This window comes from Megascapheus bottae, chromosome 20 (assembly GCF_031878675.1).
Source record: "Megascapheus bottae isolate mThoBot1 chromosome 20, mThoBot2.hap1, whole genome shotgun sequence".
NCBI lineage: Eukaryota > Metazoa > Chordata > Mammalia > Rodentia > Geomyidae > Megascapheus > Megascapheus bottae.
This window is the reverse complement of record NC_143528.1, coordinates 35,892,512-35,919,945: the sequence shown is the minus strand read 5'-3', so window position 1 is coordinate 35,919,945 and position 27,434 is coordinate 35,892,512. Positions and strand designations below refer to the sequence as shown.

General features: G+C 40.2%; 1 protein-coding gene and 1 pseudogene across 1 annotated transcript in view; both read right to left on the bottom strand.

Moving 5' to 3' along the window:
- Positions 1–3,186: 3,186 nt before the first annotated feature.
- Positions 3,187–3,666, bottom strand: LOC150049409 (small ribosomal subunit protein eS12 pseudogene; annotated as a pseudogene).
- Positions 3,667–7,790: 4,124 nt separating this feature from the next.
- The window catches only part of Ppp3cc (protein phosphatase 3 catalytic subunit gamma), a 51,466-nt gene continuing 31,822 nt past the window's right edge, over positions 7,791–27,434 (bottom strand). Inside the window, exons 9-14 of the mRNA XM_090354304.1 lie at positions 24,706–24,831; positions 23,991–24,062; positions 16,007–16,088; positions 15,103–15,200; positions 9,475–9,504; positions 7,791–8,269 (exon numbers count right to left, since the gene is read on the bottom strand). Of these exons, the coding sequence (XP_090210430.1) occupies positions 8,103–8,269; positions 9,475–9,504; positions 15,103–15,200; positions 16,007–16,088; positions 23,991–24,062; positions 24,706–24,831 (575 nt within the window). The 3' untranslated portion in view covers positions 7,791–8,102. The remainder of the gene's footprint in view (positions 8,270–9,474; positions 9,505–15,102; positions 15,201–16,006; positions 16,089–23,990; positions 24,063–24,705; positions 24,832–27,434) is intronic.

The following is a 27,434-nucleotide window of genomic DNA, read 5'->3' as shown; positions in this document are numbered from 1 at the left end:
TCTCAGTATCATCTTTACCTTTGTGACTGCATAGACGAAGGCAGCTAGCACTGACCCCATTCACTTTGGTTGGCTAAAGAGAGGCAGGGCAGGTCCCAAATCCCAGTATCATGGGGTCCCTCGCTCACACTCTGTTAATGGCACAAAATTCTACCATTATTGCAGTTCACTGCTGGCACTCAAGATAAGAGTCTTGACCCTGTCTCTCAGCTTCTTCATCTACACACATCTGCTCTTTCTTTTCTTTTTCTTTTTTAAAAAAGATTTTATTAACATTGATTTTTACATCAATTTCAAATGTCATGTTTAACAAACAAGTATTCAAGAAGGGATTCTCTAAACACATCTGCTCTTTTTTAGGGCTTTTCTAGAAGCTTCTAATCAAGAAGGGACTATGGCAATACCATCTTAAGAGCTATCCTCTGTGTGACTCAGTCCCTCCTCAGTCTCTTGTGGAGCCCATCCTGGCATGGCTTATTTCCCATTGGGCAGATTGCAGGAGAGATGAGGACTGGGTGCCAGACAAGATGGAAGTCTTGGTTATAACCACAAGTAATTTAGTAATTTGGGTAATCAGAGTCTCCTACCCACAACTCAAGCTCTGGGTTCACTCACACTTTTTTTTTTTCTTTTCTCCCTGGGCAAGAAAAGCTGAAAGAAATTTGGGTTCCATTGTTACTATACCAACTAGATTAAATAGTGGAGAGTTCTAGAATGCTGTATCAGTAAGTCTTCATGGACTAGGAAGTAATTTTCAATAAAAAGACTGGGGAGAAAACCCTAACAATAAAACAAAAACAAATCTATGAATCAATATAGGGCAAGTTTCTTAAGTTAAAATGAGTGATCATACAAGCTCAGTCAGCACAGATTCAATTCTCAAGCTTGAATTTTCTATTTATAGGAGTGGTACAGTCACGAATTCTGGATATAGTTAAATAGAATACATAAAAGGGAGGACAGAAGGAGGGGCCAGGAGTTTGGCCTAGTGGTAGTGTGCTTGCCTAGCATGCACGAAGACCCAGGTTCGATTCCTCTGTACCCACATACATAGAAAAAAAGCTGGAAGTGGTGCTGAGGCTCAAGTGGTAGAGCTCTAGCCTTGAGAAAGTCTAAGGACAGTGCTCAGGCCCTTAGCTCAAGCCCAGGAATGGCAAAAAAACCCCACCAAATCTGGATCTTTTTAAAAATATTTTTTCCCATATATTTTTATTGTAATTAATAAAAGGGTTACATTATATTCACCAGATAGAGGGTACATTACTTCACATAATTTGATACCCTTTCTCATGTCTTGGTCCCCATTTTTCTCCCTCCACCACCACCCCCATCTTGTTTTCCCCCCTTCCCTATCTGATTTCAAATAACCAAATACGCATATATCCAATATATCAGGTAACAAGGTGAAATACCCTAACAATATGAGATAACCAAGGGACCGCAAAAGAGATGAGAGATAGCATTAAGGACAACAATCACTCGTTATACGGCTTTTTCTTTTTTCAACAGCTGGGCCATGTCCCTGAGTTCTTATTCACTCCAGGCTTGTGTGGTATTACTTTGAGCCACAATTCTGTCTCAGGCTTTCTGATGGTTAACTGGAGCTAAAAATCTCATTGATTTTCCAGCCAAAGCTGGCTTTGAACCCTGATCCTCAGATCTCAGCCTCCTGAGTATCTAGGACTATAGGTTATAAGCCACCAGCACCTGGTGATAAATTTTTTTATTTTCAAATATGGTAGATAGGATTTGTAGCTGACTGTCAGTTAGTAAGGAATATCTTTCCGAATTACCTTTCCCTTCAAATAAAGCTGACTTTAAGTAGATTTCATATGAGCTTTACAATTTGAACATGGAGATCAGAAAGTGATATGCCTTATCTTAATGATCGATAGGGAGATGTTAAGGAAGAAACATAGACTGTGTGAGCATGGGGATTAACTGGAGGAGAGTGAGCCACTGGGTAAAAGAAGTTAAATAATGCCAAAATAGGTTATTTTCAACTATGAAAAGGAAACCTGTTGGGCTTGCTATTTTTTAGTAAAAGTGATTTAGGCAAATGGTGTAGGGCGAGGATTGAAGGGGTAAAATTGATTGGAATAGAGGGTGAACATGTGTGGAGATAGAAAAATAAAATCCTGTGTTATACAATGAGGGTTTTCTTTAAAATCCATGTGTAGACCATAGTGCAGGTGGAAGATGGTAGGACTCTGGAGTCAGAAAATCAGGATTTCAGTTCTTCTACAATCTTATAAACTTGAACATGTTCTTAAGTTTCCTGAGTCTTCATTTTTTTTTCACCAATACAATGAAAGTGACACTTTCTCAAATCAAGGAAGTAGTGGATATCATTAGAAGACCATGTCCATAGCTTTGGGTATGCAGTTATTGAGTCCTCGCTCTTGTACTCTTTGGATTTAAAAGCCACATATTAAGGATACCATGCGCCTTTTGATCCTTAGGTCTTGACTTGTCTCACTCAACATGATTTGCTCTAGATTCATCCACTTCCCTGCGAATGCCATTATTTTATCTTGTCTGTTGGCTATGTAGAATTCCATTGTGTATATATGTACCACATTTTCTGTATCCATTCATCTGCAGTAGGGCATCTGGATTGTTTCCATCGCCTGGCTATTGTGAATAGTCAGAGATGAACATAGCTGAGCAGGTGTCCTTATCATATCTTGGATTATGATGTTTAGGATAGATGCCCAGAAGTGGTATGGCGGGATCGTAGGGAAAGTCTATTTTCAGTTCTCTAAGAAACCTCCACACTGCTTTCCAGAGTGGCTGAACTAGTCTGCATTCCCACCAGCGGTGTAGTAAAGGTTCCTTTTTCTCTACAACCCCGCCAGCACCTGTCATTGTCTGAGTTCAAAATCTTGGCCATTCTAGTTGGGGTAAGGTGGTATCTTAGGGTTGTTTTTATTTGCATTTCCTTTATGACCATAGATGATGAACATTTTCTCATATGCTTTTCTGCCATGTTAATCTCTTCTGATAAGTCTCTCTTTAGTTTACTTGTCCATTTAGTGAATGGTTTATTGGGTTTGGGGGGATTAGTTTCTTGAGTTCCCTGTAGATACTGGATATTAAGTATTTGTCAGATGCATTGTTGGTGAATATCTTTTCCCAGTTGGTTGGCTGTCTCTCTACTCTTGCAACTATATATATATATATATATTTTTTTTTTAAAGATTCAACTTTTTTCTTTATTTGTTCATTTCTTGCATTTGAAGTACTCTTCGATGACATCCTTGGCCTGAGACTCTTGGCCATAGTCCTTAACCACTACACAGCTGCAACCAACCACTTTACGGGGTTTTCCCTCTCGATCAGTTTTGCAGAGGCCTACCCACTCCCCCAGTTTTTTGTTGTCATCAACCTTAATAAGGTTGATTTGGTGCTCAGCACAAAGGGCCTCCACCAAGTTGACATACACGGGTTCATTGCAGATGGATGCAAGCACACAAAGATGTGCTTGGCATTTGTCTAAGGCTTTGGCAGCTTCACGGATTCCACGTGCTAGGCCGTTGTGGATGAGGGCGGTCTTCAGCACCTCTTGTAGAGCAGTATTAACGTCCATTACAACTCCAGCAGCAATGCCTTCCTCGGCCATGGCGGTGGGTTACAGGTGAAGCCGAATCTTGAGCGTACCCGGGCCTCCGCGCTTGGCGGCGGCAGGGACGCAACTATGTTTTTATCCGTACAGAAACTTTTTATTTTTAGGTAGTCCCATTTATCGAGTCTCTCTCCAATCTGTTGTGACCCTGGGATTCTGTTCAGGAATCTTTTGCCTGTGCCTATGAGTTCCAGTGTCTCTCCTACTTTATCATGTAGCAGTTTCACGGTTTCCGGTCTGACGTTGAGGTCTTTGATCCATTTTGAGTTAATGCTTGTGCATGGCGAAAGGCTAAGGTCAATTTTTAGTTTTCTGCATGTGGCTGCCCAGTTTTGCCAGCACCAATAATTAAATAGACTGTGTTTGTTCCACTGTATATCTTTGGCTCCTTTAAAAAAAAAGGGGGGGGGAGGGCAGAAGGAAAAGACTTCGGTCTTCCTCATTCTGGAATGCTGTAGTGACCAAGGAAAGGAGCCTAACCTAAGATGGCTTACAATTTTATTTTTTTTTTTCTTAAGAGAACAGCTGTCTCAAGCTGAAAGGCCCAAAATCTATTTTCAGAAACCTTACTCGTGAGCCTTAATTACATCAAATAATAGTATTATATTTACCAAACAGAGAGCTTTTCTGTTTTTAAAAGTGTCCGAAAATCATCTCTAAGTTATAAGGGCAAGAAAGCAAATGTCTGGGGGTGGGGGATGGGGGAGAGGGTGATGGGTACCAAGACATGTGAAAGGGTATCAATGTTTGTGAATTAATGCACCTTCTATCTGGCAAATATCATGTAACCCTTTTATTAATTACAATAAAAAATTAAAAAAAAAAAGAAAGCAAACGTCTGCCATTAAATGGTGACTATCCATCGAAGAACAGAAAAGGCAATGCAAATACAAACTAAAGGATATGAACAATGTTTCCCCACAGCCTCTCTCTCTCACTCTCTCTTTTTTTCCCTAGGAAAGGAGTCGTATTGAGTCTATCAGAGCATGGTTCGCAATGTTCATTTTGCTGGTCAATATCTACTCACAAGAAAACAAATCGGTAGTGTCTGCCCATATAACTAAAGTGTCACTTAGAAGATGCAAGGGCAAGTCAAGCTTTTTTCATGTAATATTCTATTTGTACACACACATACACACACATTTTTGGTAGGCTCCTTTTGCTCTACCAAGAACAGATTAGAAAAAATATGTGGGGATGAATGGGGTTGGGAGAGATAGGGAAGAACAATGAGAGGACCTTATTGATAAGATGCATTATACTTATAAATGGACATACTAATGTTGAAACTCCTTTACACAACTACTTAAGGATAATAAAATAATAAAAATGTTATCAATTTATATCAAATGAGCTTTTAAATTTTTATTAAAAGTAATCTGATCGATTTAAAATGGCTATATATACATATCCCAAACCAGAAGCCAGTCCAGACGGATGGTATTTCTTTCCTTTTCTTTCTTTGGTACTGGTACCAAGCTGGAGCTTGAACTCAAGGCCTCTCAGCCTTGCTTGGCCTTTTCCACTCGAGGCTGGCATGGCTTCAAAATATTTCAGAAACATTCCCAAAGGAATCCTGTGACATGCCTAGAGAACTAAAGTATGAAGGGGTGTTTTTGTTTTCCTAAATAGGAGAAATTTCAGAAAAAAAGAGGACTTGTGGACAATAATGTGAAAGGGAACAAGACAGAAGTATTTTTTGGCATCTTTAGACCGTAAGGGAAAAGATGCAACAAAACAGAAGAGGCTTTGAAAATGTCAATCTGCAGAACTTAGCAGTTAAGATGTCTGCCTGGAATGATGGCCCAGTCAGAATTATAGTCATCTGAAGGCAAACTCAGGGCAGACATCCAGCCATCTTGAAAATGTTTATTGAGATTAAAACATTTGAAATTATGTTTAAAAAAAACCCAATGAAGTCTAAGGGGAAGAACTAGCACTGTTGTTACAATACAGTGGTAAGGCTGAGGCCTTCTAAGCAGTTTTGAATTGTAGGTGCACAGCACAGAGCCTTACTTTTTTTTTTGTTGGTCGTGGGGCTTGAACTCTGGGCCTGGGCACTGCCCTTGAGCTCTTTAACTCAAGGCTAGTGCTCTACCATTTGAGCCACAGTGCCGAACACTTCAGGCTTTCTGGTGATCAACTGGAGATAAAAGACTTTCATGCCTGGGCTGGCTTTGAACCTCGATCCTCGGATCTCAGTCTCCTGAGTAGCTAGGATTACAGATGTGAGTCACTGGTGTCTGATCAGGGCCTTACTTTTAAAGTATTCATTTTTGTGGTGCTGGGAATTGAATCCAGGGTCTCATACAAACAAGACAAGTGACCAGTACACTCTAGCAGAGAACATCACTTTAAGAAACTGTCTGTATCACATGCACGCTTACCACACTTGTACATGGATTTATATAGAACAAAGGAAAATATTTTATTTTTGTAACTGAAGAGATCTAAGCCTAACTCCCTCCAAAAGCTGATACTGCTTTATCTTAAACTCAATCAAGTTTTCAATCCCCGTGTAGCAGTATTGAGAATTGAACTCCTGGCCTCACGCATTCTCAGCAAGCATTCTACCACTTGAGCTGTGTCTCCAACCACTCAGATTTTTTTGACTCAGGACTTTGTACTCTGAGATACCATTTTGTGCCACTCCCATTTATCAAGCTTAATTTATCATACTATTATTTGTCTTTTTTTTTTTTTTGCCAGTCCTGAGGCTTGAATTCAGGGCCTGAGTATTGTCCTTGGATACATTTTCACATTTTGCTCAAGGCTAGCACCCTGCCACTTAAGCCACAGCACCACTTCCAGCTTTTGAATATGTGATACTGAGGAATCGAACCCAGGGCTTCATACATGTTAGGTGAGCACTCCACCACTAGGCTACACTCCTGGCCCCTATTATTTTGTCTTTTTGAGAAGATAATGAAAACATGTCTTTGATCAATTCCCAATAACTATTTGTCTCCTGCCTGCTGATGGAGGCCCTTCAGAGTGGTTTCTATCTGCAGACTGTGTGACTATGAGACCAGAAAAGAAAAAGGAGGAGAAAGGGCGTGAGGACTCCCTGTCCACAATGTCATGGGGACTGACTTTCATAGCTGAGATTCCCAAAGGCATGCTTTTTCTGCTTGGTAGTTTTCTATTTTCCTACCACCAGGATTCCAGGTGATTAATTCCCTGAACATTGGAAAATGACAATCTTGGGTTATTTATGTTGCTGTTGGGGGTGTTGTTTGTATGTCGCCTGTTTTCTTTCTCTCTCTCTCTTTTTTTTCTGATTAAGGGGATAGAGAGGACGTAGAAAGGGAGGGAGGACCAGGCCGGGAGTTTGGCTTAGTGGTAGAGTGCTTGCCTAGCATGCATAAAGACCCGGGGTTCAATTCCTCTGTACAACATACATATAGAAAGTTGGAAGTAGCCGGCGCAGTGTAATCCTAGCTACTCAGGAGGCTGAGTGGCCATTCAAAGCCAGCCCAAGCACTAAAGACCACTAAAGACAGACTCTTATCTTCAATTAACCATTAGAAGGCCGGAAGCGAGCTGTGGCTCCAGGAGTAGGGCAGTACCTTAAGCTGAAGCACCCAGGTCTAGAGTTCAAGCCCCACAACTGACAAAAAAAAAGTTGGAAATGGTGCTGTGGCTCAAGTGGTAAAGCTCTAAAGCCTTGAGAAAGGGAGGGAGGGTGAATGAATGTAATCATAGTATTCAGTATAAAGTATTTCAAAATGAACTATAGAATTTGTAGGCAAGGATAAGAGAGGGAGGGCCAGGAGTCTGGTCCAGTGGTAGAGTGCTTGCCCAGCATCCATGAAGACACGGGTTTGATTCCTCAATATTACATGCATAGAAAATGTTGGAGATGGTGCTGTGGCTCAAGTGGTAGAGCTCTCGCCTTGAGAAAGCCCAAGGACAGTGCTCAGGTCCTGAATTCAAGCCCCAGGATTAGCAAAAAAAAAAGATGCTTAAAATCACTAGATTTAGAACATTTTATTGAGTTCTAGTATATAGCACAGTTTCCATCTGGAGAGAACTCTAAGAGGCCATTCTTCCATGGTGCCCAGCAGAAAGGAAAAAAGGAAAAAGGAAAAGCCCCTGAGTCTGAAAAGTTAATAGTCTTAAATGAATGATATCTCCTCCCAAAACAAGAGAAAAGGCTGACTAGTTCGAATCAGAAACCCAAGTTGAGGTTTCCAAGGCCCTTTTATTGTGGGAAGGTTTCTTTTATGTATTAACAAGACTTCAAGTATATAACAATCAGATTAACCTTCAAAATTTAGGTGAAAGAACAGAACATCACTTTTTATGTATATTGAATACAACTAAAAGAATTTATAAAATGTTCACCTTCTTACAGAATAAATGCAGACTGAATTCTGAATGCATCTCCAGGTTTAAGTTGAGTTATTTTTGTTTCATCTTCCAATAATAAATAGCATTTGCTCGTCAGTTTGTGATCCGCCTCAGGATTGAGTCATTACTGGGCTTTTTTCCTGTGGGCGCCCCTTTGTGAACCAGTTGAGTGTATGGCCCTCAATGGCCCGTCAGGGGGCCTATTCTCATTTCGAGGTGGCATTCGCTCATTAATTCGGTCCAGACCTCGAGCTTCTTCAAAACTCCGGATTTTGGTTGGAACCGAAAAACCTTTGATGATGAAGGAAAAACAGAAAAGGGGGTGTAGAGTGCTCAATTAAGCAACAAAGCAACAAGTTAACTAAGTTGCCCAGAACACAAGAACCCCCTACCGAACACACAGAAGTGGCTATGGAGTGCTTATCTGTGATTGAATTAGCCTTAACTAAATGACTACACTTCCAGGTGAAATAAAATTTCATAAAAACCCATGAGTAACCACAGTAGAAACAGATCTGACAAAAAGCTAACAAGTTCTTAATTAATCTCAATATATTTGGGAAAGTTTTTAATGGGCCAGAAACATGTAGATATTAGATAAAAGATAACTAAGCCGAGAGTTTGGCCCAGTGGTAGAGTGCTTGCCTAGCATACACGAAGACCCAGGTTCAATTCCTCAGTACCACATACATAGAAAAAAAGCAGAAAGTGGCGCTATGGCTCAAGTGGTAGAGCTCTAGTCTTGAGAAAGCCCAAGGACTGTTCAGGCCCTGAGTTCAAGTCCCAGGTCTGACCAAAAAAAAGGGGGGGGGGAGGAATAGAGCATGTTAAACCCAGAGTAGTTGTTTTAGGCACAAAAAGGACAGTGACCATTAAAAAAAAAATCTCTGAGCTGAGGATAGCTTTTTTTTTTTATCACACATAATCAGGAGCTGAATGTAAAACCATTGATACAGCTTCTAGATATTGTCTTTCTGATTCAACTCTGCATTCTTTTGGATGATCCTTCCTAATAATGCTATTATACTTATAACAAACAATTATGAATTTCTATGGTCTTCATTCACATATTCATAAACAGTTTTGCTTAAAATGTTTCTATAGAAACATTTAAGATAATTTAGTTTAGTTGCCTTCAAACAAATATAAAGCAAACTAAATTGCAGCCTACTTTCTGCTTCTGCTCTGGTTTAACCTTTCAAGTCATGAGTGGCTATCTTATCTGACTCTTCTAACCAAATAGATGTACAAAGGATTTAGGATTGAACCACTTATCTTTCTCATTACCAGTTACATAGTCTTTAGTCAATGCAGTCAAACTGAGAGAGCCCAGAAAAGACTGTGGTAAAGGTCAATCAAATCAGTAAAAATGTCAGATATGTTCATGCCTGGAAATAGCTATTACTCTCCTTATTGTAACAGTCCTGATGATGCAGTAATAAAAGAAAGTAGCACACAGACACACAAGCATATCTATCAAAGTAATGTGGTCATACCTTCCTGGGACCGTATTGCTTTGATTGTAGCTGTGAGAGGGCAGGAGCAGCAGCATGCAAAAACAAAGACAAAAGAGTGAGTACATCACCAGTACTGCTAACAGTCACCTGTCCCAGGGCCTCCTTTACTACTCTGTCCATAATAAATTCAACCCATTAGAGAAACAAGAGAACTGAACTCAATTTGGTGAGAGGAAAAACTAAATTGGGTGGGTGACAAGACAATAAGCAGGGAGAATTTTTGAGGGAAAGCAATGACTAATGCTTTGACACTAAATATCAATTTGTTTCGCAATAATTTAACATCACAAGTACAAGTGCAAGTGTGTGTGCACATACATGTATCTGCATGCACCAGCAGTCTCACACATTGGCTCTTGCATGCAGCTCTACCCTGCTGTGCTCTACCTCTTGAGCCATGCCTACAGCTCTGCAATTTGCTGGTTATTTGGAGATACAGTGTCATAGACTTTTCTGCCTGAGGTAGCTTTGAACTGCAATCCTCTAGATCTGTCTCCCAAGTAGCTAGGATTATAAATGTAAACCACTAGCACACGGTTCAACCGTCTTTAATGACTGAATTTAAAAGGAGTGTCCTTTGGGTAACAATAGGCTGGACTACAAGTGCGAAGCTGTTTCTTGTCTAAGGGTAGACTATAAGGCCAGAAAAGACATAAAACTATTCATTCCTGACGCAAATTCATGTACCTCTATAGTACTGGAGATATGGCAGAGGCTGACATGACAACCTATATGACTTTTGTTTATTGTGCAAGAAAACAGGCCAGTTACTTTAAAAGAGCCCTCCCTTCCTTTAGTGAGAAAACTGAAGAAATTTAAACATTTGTACTAACAGGTAAACATCTTTGTTTTCTGTTAGTAAAACCTTAATACATGAAAAAATGTAAGAAGAAACATCTTATCAGAACTTATCAATTCCTTTAGTTGCAATTTTGTTAACAAAGGCAGGGATTGTGCCTTCCCATAGTGCACTGCAGATACAAATGTCAGGAAACAAAAAGAACTCTACAGTGTTGGTCTCATTAGTTAACAATCAACCTGATGGACCGGTAAAGCGCTTGCGTAGCACGCACGAAGACCAGGGTTCGATTCCTCGGTACCACATACACAGAAAAAGCTGGAAATGGTGCTATGGCTCAAGTAGTGGTAGAGCTCTAGCCTTTAGAAAGCCCAACGACAGTCTGCAGGCCCTGAGTTCAAGCTCCAGGACTAGCAAAAAAGAAAAATCAACCCGGCAAGCTGGGCACTAGAGGCTCATGCCTATAATTCTAGCTACTTGAGAGGCTGAGATCTGAGCCCAAGCACTAAAGAATGTGAAACTTTCATCTACAATTAATCACCAAAAAGCCATCGATACCAGGCTCAACAAAGCTGTCTGGGCCAAAGGAATATGAAATGTCCAAAGGAATAAGGAATGTCCCCTATCAGATCCGAGTGCGGTTATCCAGAAAGCGCAATGAGGATGAAGACTCACCAAACAAGCTCTCGTAACCTACATTCCTGTTACCACCTTCAAAAATCTACAGCCAATGTGGATGAGAACCAACCAGTGAGTGTCAAATAAAACTGTAAAATTGCTTTAAAAAACCCAACATCTTTATTGAAATGTAACTCACATATCAGAAGATTCAATTGTTTAAAGTCAATGGTTTTGATACATTTACAACTGTGCAACCATCACAATCTAGTTGCAACAGTTTTACATCAATTCTCATTTTGCTCCCTCAACCCTTTGATACCAGTCAACTAATAACTCTACTTTCTATCTCTACATTGTCATTAGTTACTGCTTGCACTTAACACAATGTCTTCAAGAATCCATTAGATTTACTACACTGCCTTTTCTAGATGATAGACATTTAGCTTGTACCAGTTTGGGGCTATTATGAAGAATGCTATTTATGACAATTTGTATCCGAATCTGGAGGATGCAAAATCAGGAATACTATTGATTGGTCATCTAGTAACTTTCTTTAAATCATTTGAAGAACTGTATCATTTTATATTCTTTTTGGTAGTGTATGAGACCCAATGTCTCCACATATCTCATCAAAACTTTGCTTTCAGTGCTCAGAATCACACTCAGAGCTTCATAGATAAAAGAGCTTGTCCCCTGAGGTACCCTCTAAACTCTCAGTAATACTTGTTACTTTTTTTTTGGCTGGAACTGGGGCTTGAAGTCAGGACCTGGGTGTTCTCACTGAGCTTCATTTGCTCAAGGCTAGCAGTCTACTACTTGGGCCACAGCGCCACTTCTGTCTTTTTCTCAGTTTATTGGAGATAAGAGTCTCATGGTCTTTCCTGCCCAGGCTGGCTTTACACCACAACCGTCAGATCTCAGCCTCATGAGAGCTAGCATTACAGGTGTCCTTTTGTGCTCAGGCTGGCTTTGAATCTTGATCCTCAGATCTCATCCTCCTGAGTAGCTAGGATTATAGGCATGAGCCACCACACTGGGCTCTCACTGTATTTTTTGCATTTGCATTTTTGAATGTCTTATGATTTCAAATAATTTTTGTATGCCATTTGTATGTTTTTTTGAAAAATGTTAATTCAAATTCTTTACTTATTTTCCAGTTGAGAGGGCATTTTGTTTTTGTTTTGTTTGGTCAGGCCTGGGGCTTGAACTCGGGGCCTGGGTGCTGTCCCTGAGCTTTTTATCTGAAGGATAGTGCTCTACCAGTTTGAGTCATCCTCAGATCTCAGCCTCCTGAGTAGCTAGGATTATAGGTATTTTCACATATTCTATGGACTGTCTTTTCACTTTCTTGATAGCACAGAAGTATTTGATGTTGATTCAATTTAAAACTGATTTGTTCTTTGAGTATTTTTTTCCCCCTCTTCATTTTGGGCTTTCCTTTTCACTTTTTTTTTTTTTCCTTTCGGTAGTGGGGCTTTGACTCTGGGCCTAGGCGCTGTTCCTGAGCTCTTCAGTTCAAGACTATCACCCTACACCTAGATCCACAGCACCACTTCTGGTTTTCTAGTAGTTTATTAGAGATAAGTATCTCTTGGTCTCCTGTGCCTGGCTGGCTTTGAACCGCAATCTTCAGACCTCAGCGTCCTGAGTAGCTAGGATTACACCAGGCTTCCTCTTCACTTCGGCTACAAGGAACTCTGCAGTCAAATTTGTAGCTATGTTGACTTTTCTTTTTTTTCCCCCCCAGGCCTAGGCTCTGTTCTTTAGCAATCTGTGCTCAAAGCTAGCACTCTACCACTTGAGCCACAGTGCCACTTCTGGCTTTTTTTGTTATGTGGTACTGAGAAATAGAACCCAGGGCTTTGTGCATGCCAGGCAAGCACTCTACCACTAAGCTACATTCCCAACCGCTTTCCTCTTCTTTCTTTGAGAAGGGAATTTTAGAAGTGATACTCCAGAGAAGTGACATTAGAGAAGATATTGGCTCTAGTCAGAGTCAAATGCTCTCTCTGATTGAGAAACTAAATTGTCCTCCAAATTGTTCTCATCACATGCATGAGGTATATCAGAAGCCGAAATCTGAGGTACATGGAGCAATTCAGTTTTTTTTTTTTGCCAGTCCTGGGCTTGAGCTCAGGGCCCGAGCCCTGTTCTTGGACTTTCTCAAGGCTAGAGCTCTACCACTTGAGCCTCAGCACCACTTCCAGCTTTTTTTCTATGCATGTGGTCTGAGGAATCGAACCCGGGTCTTCATGCATGCTAGGCAAGCACTCTACCACTAGGCCAAACTCCCGGCCCCGTAAATCAGTTTTTTTAAGTTTACACATGTATAACTGCCACCTAAATTATTATATATATGGAGATGTCGAGATATAGAAACGTATATTCCCAACACTACAAAGTTCCTGTGCTCCTCTGAGTGAAGAACCTCCCTTCAGAGGAAGCACTGTTCTCTTTCTCCTGCCATTGATTAGTCACATATATCACACAAACTGTGTTCTTTTGTGTCTCTCCTTTTTAGATTACCTCATAAACTCTGAGATCCAATCACATTGTCATATGTACCCATAACATACTGGTTTTGCTTTTTGTTTCTGGCTTGAACTCAGGACCTGAGCACTGTCCTTGGGCTTTATCCTCAAGGCTAGAGCTCTACCACTTGAGCCACAGCACCACTTCTGGCTTTTCCATGTATGTGGTACTAAGGAATTGAACCAGGGTCTTCATGCATGCACTCTACCACTAGGCCAAACTCCTGGCCTAATACATTGTTTTTTTTGTTTATGGCTAGTTTGTATATAACACAATTTACTTATCTATTCTATCAATGGACCTTTCTAGTTTGGAATTATTATAAAAATCTATAGTGAACATCCTATGTATAGGCTTTGCTGGACAAGTATGCTAATTTCTCTTGGACATTCTTGGTTAGAATTATGTGTTACAGGGTAGATATATGTTCAACTTTATTACCTATTAGTTTGCCAAAGTGGTTAAGCCAATTTATAAGCATCAGCATAGGTACTCTAGTTCTCCACAAATACACCAACATTTGGTATTGTCAGATTTTTAAAACTAACCATTCTGGTTATATAGCAATATTTTATTGTGGGTTCTTTTTTTTTTTTTTGCCAGTCCTGGGTTTAAGCTCAGGACCTGAACACTGTCCTTGGGCTCTCCTCAATGCCAACATTCTACCACTTGAGCCATAGCACCACTTCCGGCTTTTTTCTAAGTATATGGTACCAAGGAATTGAACCCGGGTCTTTGTGCATGATAGGCAAGCACTCTACCACTAGGCCAAACTCCCGGCCTTTATTGTAGTTTTAATATTTATTTTCCAGGTAAATAATTGTGTCAAATATCTTTATTATATGAACATTGGTTATTCTGACATATTCTGTACACTTAACCTTTTTTTTTTTTTTTGCCAGGGCCTGGGCACTGTCCTTGGACTTTCTCAAGGCTAGAGCTCTACCACTGAGCCACAGCACCACTTATGGCTTTTTTCTTTGTATGTGGTACCAAGGAAACAAAACCGGGTCTTCGTGCATGCTAGGCAAGCATTCTACCACTAGGCCATGCTCCTTGCCCCCCCCCACCCTTTTTAGTTTTTATGCCTTTTGTATTGGATACGAGTTTGTTTTCTGTTTTGTTTTGTCAGATATTTGTATCACAAAAGTCTTCTCTAAGTTTGTGGCTTGCTTTTTCCATGTCTACCAAGTATTTTCATGAAAATAAATTAATTTTAATGTAATTCAATTTATTCATTTTCCTTAGAAGACTAATTCTACCCCAATGGCTACTCTTCACACTTTCTCCTAGAAGTCTGTTTTACCATTTACACTTATGTTCTAATCCATTTTGACTTAGTTTTTGTATTAAGAAGAGGGAAGTAAAAGATTCATCTTTCTTGTCTCTAACAATGTCACTTTTTTTTTTTTTGGCTGGTCCTGTGAATTCAGGGTCTGAGCACGGTCCTTGGGCGTTCTCCGGGCTAGAGTGCTACCACTTGAGCCACAGTACCACTTCCAGCTTTTTTCCATGTATGTGGTACTGAGGAATCGAATGCAGGTGTTCATGTCTGCTTGGCAAGCACTCTACCACTAGGCCAAACTTCCGGCCCTCTAGCAATGTTTACTGACTTCTCAGTCACACCTTCCATGGAGAAGCACCCCCATACTCACCTTTCTCAATGGTGTGCCTTCCTCCTGAGAGGACACCTAGGGGAAGTGTGCCTGTGGAAGTGAGGCCCTTGAGAGTCAGCACACTCTCATTCTCTTCCCTGCAAAGGAACATGGAAGCCCTGGTTAATGCCAGGGAACCATACTGCTCAGCAAGTCAATGACACTAGGAAGGTCCAAAAAAAAAAAAAAAAAAAAAAAGCTACGGAAGGATAGATTTCCCTCCCTTCACCCTGCATCAAAGCCAGAAAACATTTCCTGAAATCCTAATTTTTTTTTTTTTTGCCAGTCCTGGGCTTGAGCTCAGGGCCTGAGCACTGTCCTTGGACTTTCTCAAGGCTAGAGCTCTACCACTTGAGCCTCAGCACCTCTTCTAGCTTTTTTCTATGTATGTGGTACCGAGGAATCGAACCCTGGTCTTCATGCATGCTAGGCAAGCACTTTAACCACTAGGCCAAACTCCCGGCCCCTCCTGAAATCCTAATTTTAAGCAATCGTTCATTCTTGGTTTTTCATCGGAAGGCCTGAAAGGTAGGTATTATTTTGCTCACATGATTTCATTTGACCCACTTAACAACCCTGTGAGGTGGGTCCTGCTATCAATATTTTCCAGACTCGTAAATTGAGACCCAGTGATAAAACACAGTATTACACCGCTAAGAAAGGCAGAATTTGAACACAGGCAATCTGGCTCTGATATCCACACTGCACTACTACCTACATTTCACTACATCTAAGCCAGTACCAAGCAAATGTTTTCCAAAGCAATGTTAGTCATTTCGGCCTTCATTCAACTGGAGTTCTACAGTTACAATACCAGATTCCAATCCTAAGCACACTACTGTAAATCCATATCTGTCTTTTCAAAAGCCTTCAATCCCACACTGTAAATCAGGCATATCCTTACCGAAGAATTGAAAAGACCCGTGCCATCTTCCCAATGGCTCTGACTTTATTCTTGATGACCTCTTTTCGGGCTGCAGTGGTTCCTTGGAGAATACAAAGATTAAGTAAGTTAAAGAAATGTATTTTAGGCTGGCTTTAAAAAATTCAAGAGGATGCCAGGCACTGGTGGTTTACACTTGCAATCCTAACTACTCAGGAGGCTGAAAGCTGGGGATTGTGGTTCAAAGCTAGCCTGGGTAGAAAACTCTGTGAGAATCTTATCTCCAATTAAGCACCAAAAAAAAAGCCAGAAGTAGAGCTATGACTCAAGTGGTAGAGTGCTTAACCTTGAACAAAAAACCTGAGGGACAGTGTATATGCCCTGAGTTCAAACCCCAGGGATGGCAGGCGTGAGCACTACTATGTGTGCACACATGTGCACGCATGCACATGCACATACACACACACACACACACACACACACACACACACACACACACAGAAAAACTGTGCTTAAAAAATCAAGTTGGGCATTGGTATAATGACTCCTATCAGTAATTTCAGTTCACAGAAGGCAGAGATGAGAGGATCATGGCGCAAGGCAAGCCTGAGCAAAAATCCCATTGGAAGGGATGTGGCAGTGTATAATTGCCACCCTAGCTACATGGTATGTGTAACAAACCCTATCTCAAAATTTACCAGAGCAAAGGACTAAGGAATGGACCAAGGATTGAGTACTTGCCTAGGAAAATCAACAACAAAAGACACCAAAAACCAGAAGTGAAAAATATTAAGGAAGAAGAAGCCACAAAAAGACAGTAGATCTGAGAAGCAGGGACTTTTTTGTAGTTCTGAAATGTAGAATGTAATGAAGAACCTCTCTCTCTCTCTCTCTCTCTCTCTCTCTCTCTCTCTCTCTCTCTCTCTCTCTCTCACACACACACACACACACACACACACACACACACACACACCCCACACACACACACCCCGATAGTTGATATAGCAAACATCTCTTTTAGGAATGCTGCGGGGCTACCTCAGCATTGCAGAGTTTGGCTTGCCAAAGGGCAAAAACTCATTTGAGCAGCTGTTTTCTGCATCATACACAACATCCAACTGTCTTAAAACTTAAATGTCCTTTCATCATAAATCTTCACTTTCTTAAACCATGAGCTACTTCCTCAGAATTACATTGTGACTATACAGTATAAATTACAAGGATGGGTAAGATATTCTTTCTTTATAGCTTTGTTCCCCCAGCCCAGACTTACAAAATAGTCCACACATGAAAAGCCAAGAGTTCAAAAGTCAGAAAAAGAAACATGAGCTTTTCTTCACTTTCATTCCTCAATCTGCTAGGAAAATGACAAGTCCAGAGAAAACACAGACATTACTATTGAAAGGGACTAAAAAAAGCAGTGTGAAGCTGCTCAATTAATGGTTCAGAACTTCTAACCAAGGAGCTGAAGCAGGACAGAGAATTAAGCTTACTACATTTCAGTTGGCTATCTTTTGGATAGCTTGAAATATAGTGTTCTTAAGAGAGAAGAGACACCAAGAAACAAGGAGACAAGAAACAAATATTAGAAAGGAATATAAATTATACAGAAGAGGAAAAAAATCAAAGTGAAATGTACTAAGAGCAGACTATTATCTTTATTAGCTCCTACCATATACTCTGGTAGCCATGACAGAACATTAAATGGAGATGCTTTTTGAAGGCCACTTCTCCTATTTGTTTTTGTCCTTTTTTTTTTTTTTTTTTTTTTTTTTTTTTGCTAGGCCCGGGCTTGAAATCAGGGCCTGAGTACTGTCCTTGGGCTTTCTCAAGGATAGATCTCTACCACTTGAGCCACAGAACCACTTCCGACTTTTTACTATGTATGTGGTACCAAGGAATCGAATCTGGGTCTTTGTGCATGCTAGGCAAGCACTCTACCACTAGCCCAAACTCCCAGCCAACTTCTATTTCTTAAAACGTTACTGTTTTGTATCCATTAATTTTCATCAGTTTTTATCCAATGTTTTTAAACATTTTTATTTTCATGAAAATAAAATTAGATGAAAAGAAAAATATCATTTTTGAAACACAGCAAGGAACAAACACAAAGGGCAAACATAAACAGTTTAAAATCTTTTCTTTTTTTCCCCTTCCTTTCTTTTTTTTTTTTCTGTTCTGTGTCAGTCGTAGGGCTTGAATCTAGGCCCTAGGCACTGTCACTAAGCTTTTTTGCTCAAGGCTAGCACTCTACCACTTGATCCACAGCTTCAATTCTGGCTACTTGGTGGTTAACTGGAGCTAAGAATCTTATCGACTTTCCTGCCTGGAATGGCTTTTAACTGTGGCCCTCGGATCTCAACCTTCTGAATATCAAGCTAGGATTACAGGTGTGAGCCATAGGTGCCTAGCTTAGAATTTTTATTTGACAGTACTAAAGTTTAAACTCAGGAGCTGTTCAGTTCATCCCGTCTCAGCCTCCTAAGCAGTAAGGAGTAGCTGCCTTTTAAACTGATTTCATCCTATCTTGCTATGGTAGCTGACCACTTACTACTGTCCTTCAGTTCCCATTCTATCAATCACTGGCAGACTCAACATTCCCTATGCCTTTGGCTTTCCTGAACCAGTTACCTTAACAACACTATTATAGTTTTAGGTTTTTTCTCTTTTTTTCTTTGCCTTCTTTCTTTTCTTTTTTTGTCAGTTGTGGAGCTTGGACTCGGCCTGGGTGCTGTCCCTGAGCAATTCAGCTCAAGGCTACTGCCCTACCCCTTGAGCCACAGCACCACTTTCCATTTTCTGATGGTTAATTGGAGATTAGAGTATTTCTGGGTTTTTTTTTGTCAGTCCTGGGCCTTGAACTCAGGGCCTGGGCACTGTCATTGGGCTTTCTCAAGGCTAGAGCTCTACCACTTGAGCCACAGCACCATTTCTGGCTTTTTGCTATGTATGAGATACTGAGGAATCGAACCTGGGTCTTCGTGCATGTTAGGCAAGCATTCTACTACTAGGCCAAACTCCCAGCCCATGGAGTATTACAAACATTTCATGCCTGGGCTGGTTTTGAACTGTGATTCTTAGATCTCAGCCTCCTGAGTAGCTAGGATTACAGGCGTGAGACACCGCACCTGGCCTCTAAAGTTATATCTAAACTCTTCCCATCTTTGTAGGCAAAATATTTTTAATACTTCATTGTCAAATATAACAGACATTCAGAAGAGCACACAAAAATGTACAACTCAACTATTTACTAAGAAGCAAGTGACTACAAAAACCACAACTCAGGTCAAGATAAAAAAAAAAAATGGTGCTTGGCCCTTGGATTTATCCTCACTTGCCCACCCTAATACATTGACAGTCTGTCTCCTTGCCCCAAGTGGCTCTACCACTTGAGCCATAGCACTACTTCTGGCTTCTTTCTATGTATGTGGTACTGAGGAATCGAACCTGGGTCTTCATGCATGCCCGGGCAGCACTCTATTACTAGGTCAAACTTCCAGACTAGAAATAGTCTCTTGATTTACATCAGAACCACTTTCTGATGGTCATTATATAGTTTTACCATGTGAGCATGCATCTATAATTATTACAGTTTTCATCTGTTCTAGATGTTATGCAATTGGATCGAGTACATACTCTTTTGGCCTGGCTTCTTTCGCTCAGCATTGTTTGCAAGGTTCATCCATGGTTGTCTCTGTTACTACAGTCTTTTTTCATTGTCATAATCTATTCTACCATACAAAGTCCCTGAAATTTATTCTTTTTCTACCATAGTCATTTGGACTAATTCTAATTTGGGGCTATTACAAATTAAGCTCTGAGAGTACATTTTGCTGTACATATTTGCTATGTATATAGCTGCAACATTCTAATTCTTAGCTCCAGGGTATGCATTATGTTCAATAATGTGCTGTTTCAATAACAGTGTAGCATTATTAAAGTAGATATACTAAAGTTGGTTACTTGAGGCTCACTCCTATACCCCTAGCTACTATAAAGATTGTATACTATGAGGATTGCAGTTCAAAGCCATCTCAGGCAGGAAAGTGTGTGAGACTCAGATCTTCAACTAACCACCAGAAACACTGAAAGTGGTGTTGTGGCTCAAAATGGTAGAGTGCTAGCCTTGAGCAAAAAAAGCTCAGGGGACAGTGCCCAGGCCCATAGTTCAAGCCTCATGACTCTAATTTATGAACTTATACTCTGTATGTATGCGCATTCCTACTTCTCCACATGCTGGCCAACACCAGACATCAGTCATGATTAGTTTTAGTGTGGTGTCATCTTACTATAATTTGAATTTGTATTTGCCTGATTATTAATGCGGCTGAATCGCTTCCTATTTCTCCTGGCTATGCTCTTTTGTGAGGTGGTTGTTCATATGCAGCATCTCAATTTTGGCTGCATGTAAGACTTTGTTGGTGATATTGCAAATATCCTCTCCCACTGTTTTTCTGTTGCTGCTGCTGCTGCCTGGGTGCTACCCCTGAGCTCTTTCTGCTCAGGTCTAATGCTCTACCACTTTGAGCCGCAGTGCCACTTCTGGTTTTCAGCTGTTTTGTTACTCGGAGATAAGAATCTCATAGACTTTTCCTGCCCAAACTGGCTTGATCCACAGATCCCAGCCTCCTGAATAGCTAGGATTAGAGGCGTGAGACTCCAGTGCCTGGCTTATCTTTTTATGATTATTTTTTGATCAATCGTATGGCTTGAACTTGAAGGCCTGGGTACTGTCCCTGAGGTCTTTTTGCCCAAATCTAATGCTGTACCACTTTGAGCCACAGTGCCACTTTCAGTTTTCTGGTGCTTAATAAGAGATAAAGAGTCTTGGGGCTGGGACTATGGCCTAGGGTAGAGTGCTTGCCTAGCATGCGCAAAGCCCTGGGTTTGATTCCTCGGTACCACATGCACAGAAAAAGCTGGAAATGGTGCTATGGCTCAAGTAGTAGAGTGCTAACCTTGAGAATGCTCAAGGACAGTACCCAGGCCCTCAGTTCAAGCACCAGACTGGCAGAGAGAGGGAGCGGGGAAAGGAAGAGGGAGAGGGACAGAGGGACAGAGAAACAGAGGGAGAGAAGAACAGAGGGAGAGGAGAGAGGTAAGAGTCTCAGACTTTCCTGCCTGGAATAGCGTTGAGGCTCAGATCTTAGCATCCTGAGTAACTAGGGTTGTAGGTGTATGCGACCAGTGCCTGCCTAGCTGCCTGCCTAGATCATCTTTTATTTTTATTTTTATTTTTTTTTTGCCAGTCCTGGGCTTGAGCTCAGGGCCTGAGCACTATCCTTGGATTTTTCTCAAGGCTAGAGCTCTACCACTTGAGCTTCAGCACCACTTCTGGCTTTTTCTAAGTATGTGGTACCAAGGAATCGAACCCGGGTCTTCGTGCATGCTAGGTAAGCACTCTACCACTAGGCCAAACTCCCAGCCCCTAGATCATCTTTTAAAATGCTTAATTATCTTGGAATAAACACAAGCTCTTTTGGTAATGTTATCCAGGTAAGCAATAGTTTTTTCCTGCATACTTAATACTTTTCTTTTTTTTTGCATTTTTTTTATTGTAATTAGTAAAAGGGTTACATGATATTTGCCAGATAGAAGGTGCATTAATTCACATACATTGATACCCTTTCACATTTCTTGGTACCCATTTCCCTCCCCCCCCCCACACCCCACACCCGTCTTGGTTTTCCCCCCTTCCCTATCAAATTTCAAATAACCAAATACAAATAAATTCAATATATCAGATAACAAAGTGAGATACTATAACAATATGAGATACTTAATATTTTCATGTCTTGTTTTAAAAGTTTTTTTTTTTTAACTGCAAGCTGATGAAGATATTGGAAACTTTGTTTTGCTTTTCTTGAGTTTTGGGAGTTACTACTTTTCTTGTTGTTTTTATAGTACTGGAACCTAGAGCCTCACACAAGCATTCTAACTCTAGGCTACATTTGCCTTCCAAGTCTGGATGTATAGAAGCATAAAAATAAATTCTAAGTGTATTCAGTTTTTTTTTTAAAGAGGCATCTGTAACAACTGAAAATGATATTTTCCTGCTGCTCTGCAGGGCCACTTCTGGTATGAATCAACTGTCCATTTATGAGACTCTACTTCTTGATTTTTTCTTTTTTGCCAGCCCTGGGGCTTGAACTCCTGGCCCTCTTTTTTTTTTTTCTCTGTTTCTGTTGGTTGTGAGGCTTGAATCCTGGGCCTAGACACCATGTGTGAGCTTTCTTGCTGAAGGGTAGAATGTTAAGCTACCGCGCCATTTCTGGTTTTCCGGTGATTAAGTGGAGATACAAGTCTCACAGACTTTGCTGTCTAGGCTACCTTTGAACCACTGAGCCTCCTGAGTGGCTAGGATTACAGGTGTGAGCCATCACTTCCCAGCCTTACTTCTGGATTCTTTATTATGTTTCAATATCTGATAAATAATTGTACTAATAATTCAAATTACTCCAGCTTTATAGTAAATCCTGATATCGATAAAGCAAGTCTTCCCATCTTAATATTTCAGCTATTTTTGTATGAATACATAATTAGTCTCTGCATTTTCATAACTGACTTTCGGGGTGGTCATGATGCCAAACCCTGTTACTTGGGAAGTACATACTGGAAAGATTGCAGTTCAAGGTCAGCTTTGAGAAAAATTAGTGAGACACTATCTCAGCCAACAATTGGGAGTGGTTACGTGCATCTGTAGCCCTGCACAAATAAAATTATACCACAATCTGGGAGGATTGTGGTACAAGTCTTATCTTGAGCAAAATATGAGACTTTCTCTAAAAAGTAAGAAAAAAAGACAAGAGTGGAGACATGGCCCAAGAGGAATCGCAGCTGCCTAGAAAATGTGAAGCCCTGAATTCAAATCATTTAACAACCCCAAAGAGTGCATGTGCGTGCAAACATATACACACATGCATGCATGCAGGCACACATACACGCATGCGCACACCCAGTATGACTAACTTTGTACTGAATCCACATTTCAACTGGGGAATAATGCATATCTTAGAATATTGAGTCTTCCAATAATCCATGAATGAGATTTCTTTCAATTTATTCTGATCTATTTTGATTTCTCCAATAATTTATCTTGTTATCTTAATTATTTACTCTTTTTGTGTCAGTAATGGAGCTTGACTTCAGGGCCTGGGCCCTGTCCTTTAGCTTTTTTTTTCCCCTCAGGTGTGGAACTCTACCACTTGAACTTAGGGCCTGAGCTCTGTGCTTGGGCTTTCTCAAAGCTACAGTTCTACCACTTGAGTCACAGTACCACTTGGGGCCTTTTTCTATATATGTGGTACTGAGGAATTGAACCCAGGTCTTTGTGCATGCTAGGCAAGCACTTTACCACTAGGCCAAACTCCTGGCCCGGAACTCCACGTGAGCCATAGCTCTACTTCTGACTTCTGCTGGTTAATAGGAAATCAGACTCCCAGAGTTTCCTGCCTAGTTGGCTGTGACCCTCAATCCTCACATCTCAGCCTTCTTGGAGTAGTTACGATGCCTGACTCAAATTTTATTTTATTTTATTTATTTTTTTTGCCAGTCCTGGGCTTGAGCTCAGGGCATGAGCCCTGTCCTTGGACTTTCTCAAGGCTAGAGCTCTACCACTCGAGCCTCAGCACCACTTCCGGCTTTTTTCTATGTATGTGGTACCAAGGAATTGAACCCAGGTCTTCGTGCAAGCTAGGCAAGCACTCTACCACTAGGCCAAACTCCCGGCCCCTCAAATTTTATTTTTAAACAATGAATACTACAAGTATAGCTGCTGTTTAAGTGGTAGAGTACTAGCCTTGAACACAAAAGCTCAGGGACAGTGCCCAAGTCCTGAGTTCAAGCCCCAGGATCTGCACAAACAAACAAAAAATAATCATACAACAAACAACTGTTTTCTAGTAAGATCAAGAAACAAAGGTGGGGGTTGGGGAAGGAATCAATATAAACTAAAATCCAAACCAAAACCTTTTAGTATTTTTAGTTCAAATGAGGTAAAGTTTACCGTCTGTTTCCTCCTCAGAAAGCAGTTCGTTGTCAGAGCATATGGTGAGAATGTTAACTAGCATCTCTGTCACTGCACAAAACAAAATAATCCAAAAGTTTAAAGAGTAAAGCATTCTTTCTCAAATAATGTAGGTATCTAAAATATGTTAAATAAACATGAAAATTTATTTATCATTGTATTATAGTAACTATAAAAATATCATTAAATATAGGCTACCAGGTTCTGGGAGAATAAAGGTAGATTACTCGCTCCAGTGAAAAGCTGGAGTCCTTGAAGGTTCTAATTGTAGAATTACATAGTCTGCTGTTCAGTCTTTGACTCAGACACCCACAGGAAAAATACATCTTTCCATTTTACAAGGAATTACATAAACAAGCCTAGGTCCAAAAGTCTTATTTTGTAGTTGCACAGCTCATTTTTAAATAGCTGTACAAATAAAATTTGAAGGACAATAAATCTTGTTTAAATCTCCACAGCACTGAGGAAATCATAGAGGGATGGTACAGTGACTGCTATTTTTTAACATCTTGATCACAGTAGGACTGCTACTTTAAATTGATACTAAGAACAGATTATGTGCCACTTAAACATCTTTGTAGAAAGCAAAACAAAATTAGCACACTTTCTGATAAATTGAGAAAGACATTTGAGAAACACCAGGGCTTATGCAATATAAAGGGCTGATATCTGATAGAAGCTGTAGTTCTCTTACCTTTTTCTCCAACAAAAGGCAAAGACCAAGTGAAAACATCCATAAAGTTTGGAAGCCAATAGGGGTGCGGAGAAGAGTTAAACTGCCTGATATTCATGACATTGTTTTCGTATTTCAACACTGCAGCTACAAAAGATAAAGCAAGAATACTGTGCACCGAGGAATGTAACATGGCAACTGGTGTGCCATGTCCAGCTGTCAATCTACTACACAAAATGAAGGGACTTTCTTTCCTTTTGTAAATCCAAGACTAAGTAAGGGAGGAGATATGAAAACATTTTACATGGTTCAAGTTCTTAAAAATCATCCCAAGGAAATAAGTTATCTGAAGAGTTCATGTAATAAAAATACAAAAGAAATCAAGTTCTGAAACTTCAACAAAAGTGCACCTATAGGAATTTCAGATTGCACATGAAAACAAATTTTCTTTCATACACTAAACACACAACTCCTCTGGGAGGGCAACTATTACTCACCAAATGGATATAGTCGTTGGTTTTTTTTTTTTTGCCAGTTCATTAGCTACAGCTAAACTTTTTTTTATAAGCTCTCTTTGAGTTTACATATAGCAATTACCTAGCCACAGTGGAGGACACAAAAACTCTGGAGTAATTTACAATTATTAAAAGACTATCATCTCTCATACAACGTAGATTTTTAAAATGCCTGTTTCTCCTATAAATATTTACTACCAACTGGTTCATACCATTGAATGCATAATGATGAAACTGATTTTGTTTATATTTAAAGTTTAAAAATCCAACTCAGGGGCCAGGAGTGTGGCCTAGTGGTAGAGTGCTTGCCTAGCATGCACAAAATCCTGGGTTCAATTCCTCAGTACCACATACACAGAAAAAGCCGGAAGTGGTGCTGTGGCTCAAGTGGTAGAGCTCTAGCTTTGAGAAAATCCAAGGACAGTGATTAGGCCCTGAGTTCAAGCCCCAAGACTGGCAAAAAACAAAACAGAACAAATCCAACTTAGCCTCCATCACCAGCAAAGTTTTTTGTATTACTTTAATTATTCTTCCTGTAGATATAGGATAGGGTTCAGTGGTTCTCTGGAAGGGATGAAGGTTCTCTCCTAGTACCTGCTTCTTTGAGCCTAATGTTCTCATATTTTAAGCTACTGAATGTCTAAAATGTGCACCACAGACCATAAAGTTGGGCCTCTAGTTCTTAAAAATGTAATCACAACTATCATGTACACATTCCTTTACGTTCATTTGTATGTATTTTGTGTAAGTTAATATAAAACTCATCAGCAACTCTCTCAACCTACACAAGAAAAAGAAGTAAGTTGTACATCTCAACAACAAATGATAAGAAAAAAGAGCTTAAAAACCTGCTTTTGGGCCAGGTGCCATGGCTCATGCCTACAATCCTAGCTACTTGGGTAGAAATGGGGAGATTGAAGTTTGTAGCCAGTGTTAGGAAAAAGAAGTTCTTGAGATTTTAACCAAATTCAGCCAATGGTGGTTGAGCGGTGTCCTGAGCCTATTATATCAGCTACAGAGGAAGCACAATAACTGGGAACAATGTTATATGTCTGCCATCCCCAGTGATGTGGGGAAAACGGAGTGGGAAGACTGCAGCTTGGGCCAGCTTAGGCTTAAAGTAAGACTCTACCACAAAAATAGCCAAAGCAAAAGGGAATTGTAAGCATGGCTCAGGTGGTAGAGCACCTGTTTAGCAAGCCTGAGACCTTGAATTCAATTCCCAGTGTCCACACAAAAAAAATTAAAACATGCAAACCTGATTTCCCATATTTCTTTTCCAGAGGACATGAAAGTAAGCAAGTAAACAACAACAAAGTAACAGGAATAAGGCCCTTAAAAAATCACAACGTAAAAGTCTTTTATATAACCAGTGATACTGAGAAGTACCTGTATGGTGAGTGATACACATAGGGTATAAACAGCCCCCAAAACCGAAGGGGGGAAAAACAAAGAAAATCAAAAGAAGAGAAAAAAAGGGGCAAAATAGTTGTCTTTTTTGGGGTACTGGTACTGGAGCTGGAACTCAAGAGCCTCACATTCTCACTTCGTTTTTTCCAATCAAAACTGGAGCTCAACCACTTAAGCTGTACCTTCACATTTACCTTTTTGCTAGTTAATTGGTAATAAGAGTCTCAGACTTTCCTGTCAGGCTGCTTCAAATCACAGTCTTCAAAACTTTTCTGAGTATTGAGGATCATAGCTATGAGCACCAGCATCTGGCTAACACCATTTTTCAATTTCCAAAAAAAGGCATTCATATAAGGAATGTCAACAGAGATTGTTTTAGATGCCACATTTTCTTCCCTTTCCTGAAGAAGTGATGGTGGTGTTTTTGTTTGTTTGTTTTATTGGGGAGAGCAAATGGAAACACACAAATGGAGGGAGAACTATGAACAAATGAACTGTGCAGCTTGTGGGCAGGAATGGGAGGGGAAAACTAGGGGAAAGGAAAGGAAGAGGTGACACTTGTGCAAGAAGAATTTAAGATAAAGTCACTGGTTATAGTAATAAAATTACTAGTTTGAGATTAATGTTGTCTTACAAAAAACTCAGGTAGACTACACTGTGACTCAAAGTTTACTGGAGAATAATGAATAATAAAACTTTTATAATGGAACAAAAAAAAACTGGCACTGTTATTTAGTCATTGCTGATTTGAGTACACGATTCAGCTTTGTACACTAATAAATCTACTAGGCCAAGAGCAGATACCTTAAATTATAAAATTAATGA